The sequence below is a fragment of the Macrosteles quadrilineatus genome, unplaced genomic scaffold (genome assembly GCF_028750875.1).
Source record: "Macrosteles quadrilineatus isolate MER2022 unplaced genomic scaffold, UCM_ALF_1.0 Scaffold_2__2_contigs__length_208266976, whole genome shotgun sequence".
Lineage (NCBI taxonomy): Eukaryota > Metazoa > Arthropoda > Insecta > Hemiptera > Cicadellidae > Macrosteles > Macrosteles quadrilineatus.
Window position 1 is genome coordinate 27,229,546 of NW_026542595.1, and position 3,125 is coordinate 27,232,670.

Here is a 3,125-nt window from a genome sequence, read left to right on the forward strand (position 1 = left end):
TTTCTTCAGCCAGCGCCATTTATTACAAGTCCAGTAATCAACAACAGCAGGGCCCTGACTCGAATCATCGAAAGGCTACTGCCTTAGGTAGACTTTTTATGAAATAAATGTTTTTACAATAATTAAGGTATTAAAAGAGGTAGTATACACGTTTATATCAGCACGTAATGTAAGATGTTCCGGCCACAGTAGAGCCGAGCCGCGTCTGGTCGACATTTATCAAGGGACCGTGGCCGTCCTGTCACGCTTCCTACAAATGATCGACTCTGTGTCACGACCACACTGTGCGGAATTGGAAATTGTTCCTTATATCGCCGCTCTCCGCCGCCGCTGCCGTGTGCTACTGGAACTGGGGAGATGGGATGGAGAGTAGAGAGATGAGCACAGGGAGATGGTGATGGGGTGTAGAGAGATGAGCACTGGGATGATGCGATTGAGAGTGGAGAGAAAAACATGAGTAGATGAAGATGGGGAGTAGAGAAATGAGCACAGGGAGATGGAGATGGAGAGTAGAGTTATAAGCATGGGGAGATTGGATGGAGAGTAGAGTAGTAAGCACGGGGAGATGGAGACATAGAGTGGAGGGATGAGCACGGGGAGATGGGGTGGGGAGAAGAGAGATGGGCATGGGGATATGGGATGGGGAGTAGAGAGATGGGCTCGGGGAGATGGAGACAGAAAGTGGAGGGATGAGCACGGGGAGATGGGTTGGGGAGAATAGAGATGGGCACGGGGAGATGGGATGGGGAGTAGAGAGATGGGCACGGGGAGATGTGATGGGGAGTAGAGAGATGGGCACGGGGAGATGGGATGGAGAGTAGAGAGATGGGCACGGGAAATGTGATAGGGAGTAGAGAGATGGGCTCGGGGAGATGGAGACAGAAAGTGGAGGGATGAGCACAGGGAGATGGGTTGGGGAGAATAGAGATGGGCACGGGGAGATGGGATGGGAAGTAGAGAGATGGGCACGGGAAATGTGATAGGGAGTATAGAGATGGGCACTGGGAGATTTGATTTGGAGTAGAGAGATGAGAACCGGGAGATGGAGAGTAGGGAAGTGCAACACGAAGGCTGGTTGGTGGGGTGTAAAGTGAGTAGACAATGCATTTAAGTTCATAAAGTTGGAATTCGCCATAGAAATTCAATACAAGATAAGCCACTGCAAATACTGTAAGAGCATATAATTTTTTAATTAAGATTAAGAGGTAGAGATTAAGTGTAGAGATATACTACCGTTTGAGCATAGGGAGTGACCAATTTCTCTCTGTTATAGATTAGTAATCTGCAAACTATTTTTACTCGCTGTTGGTCAAGTTTTTCGATGCTCAATAGCCGACTTTGTTGATAAGGATATAGTGGTTACGGTTAAATACCAAAATACCCCCGCCGCAGCAAACCTGCAGACTAAGCGAATTTCCATTTGACTGATTGGATATACACTGAAATGTCTACTTAAAAATATAACATTTATTCCCTATTTAAATAGAATTAGTTTAACAAGTACTTAGGTTTGCTGCATCAGGGAGGGTAAAACTGTTTTTTTTTTGTAAATGTTAATAGTTAGTAAGAAATAAAAACATTTTCCAAATTTGATCAAAATATGTTCATAAACAAGCAAACTACAACAGTTTACTTATTCTCCATAAGAATAACATGGGAATTTTAAATTTACAATTTTTTGGAGTTTACTCCGTAACCATTAGGCGCATAATAACTCTTCAATATACTAAATTATTTGTTTTTTAAGCTCTACAAAATGGTTTGGAAAGAAATTGCTAAATTTTATGTTTTTTGGGTAAAAAATGGGAAAAAACCTATTTTTACCCCATAAAACCCCCCGTAAACCCCCGTTTCCATGGTCCGATCAAGCTGGATCGCGAACTCGTTCGAATAAACGTAGGTTTACACGTTTGTACCAAATTTCATCAAAATCGGATCATTTTTGCTCAAGTTATCGTGCTAACGGACACACACATATATATATATATATATATATATATAAATATATAAACATATAAATATATAAATATATATATATATATGAATTTGAACGGATGGTGTTTTTGGTCTCTAGGGACCTCAAAACGAAAAAAAAAATCGGTCCCGCGTCCAGGTCTTACCATGAGTACTACGGTAATAGCTTATTCCCTATATGGGAAATTCGCTAAAAAAAGTAAAGAATAGTGATTTTTTTTCAAGAATATTGAGTTCAGACTGACCTGATACCTGACCAGTGTTGGTTCAAGAATCAAATCATTCACCACTCTGAACATGTAGCCCATAATGGGCTGATGGGGATTTTATATTAAAGTGCTCTCAGGACAAAAATAATTAAATGAAGCATCAATTTAATATGTTTTAACACACGAGTAGTGTAAAATATATGCCTACTAAAAGATGTGCGTCTCCAATGTTAGTGTCATCTTCGTCCCTGATCACCATGTAGGTGGTAACATAGTTACTATTCAAGGCCGCTGAGTAACCTTGTCATACCATCCTCAATTCACGCGTAGTTGTGTAGTTGAGTTGCCTACTATCATAGACTATGAGGCCCAGTAAGGTGGTTGTTATATACCGGGAAAAGGGATAACATTTGTGCCTTCTTAAGGAGTCTATTTCTACAGTTTACCTAACCTCTGATATTGTTGAGTAACTACAGTATCCAGCACTGTTCAAGCCATCAAAAGAACTGTTCCATCATATCAGCATATTTTTCACTATTATAGGCTTTCAAGCCTATCTAAAAAGGAAATTACAATTGTAAAATTTTAAGAGAAAAAAAATATTTAGTTTGAGGTATATTTAATTGTAATAGTTAACCTGGTGTAGGCGTACCTTGCAACGTTAAAAACTGGATAGAGAGGGTCTCCTATTACAAAAAAATACAATAAATTCCCTCACCAAGACGACTAAGTGACATTCATCATTTAAAAAAAGATGAAATTTTCTAAGAGAAAAATTAAAAAGCGTAGCAAGTTTTTAACAAGAAAGTAACCGACGCTATCATTTAATAAATCAATGCAAAAATATTTATGTGTTAGGCATAAAATAGATAAGTATTCACGATTTATAGGTCTTACAATTAAATTACTGAATATGCAAACATCAGTTTGATACAATACACA

At 39.2% G+C, this 3,125-nt stretch overlaps 1 protein-coding gene across 1 annotated transcript; it reads right to left on the reverse strand.

Moving 5' to 3' along the window:
• Window positions 1-306: 306 nt before the first annotated feature.
• On the reverse strand, window positions 307-1,107 carry LOC128984014 (putative proline-rich protein 21). Its single transcript, XM_054403296.1, has one exon. The coding sequence runs from the start codon at window positions 1,105-1,107 to the stop codon at window positions 307-309; it is 801 nt and encodes a 266-aa protein (XP_054259271.1).
• Window positions 1,108-3,125: the final 2,018 nt, after the last annotated feature.

Excerpts from the sequence above, each read along its gene's own strand:
- LOC128984014 (XM_054403296.1), bottom strand. The coding sequence starts at position 1,107 with ATGCATTGTCTACTCACTTTACACCCCACCAACCAGCCTTCGTGTTGC.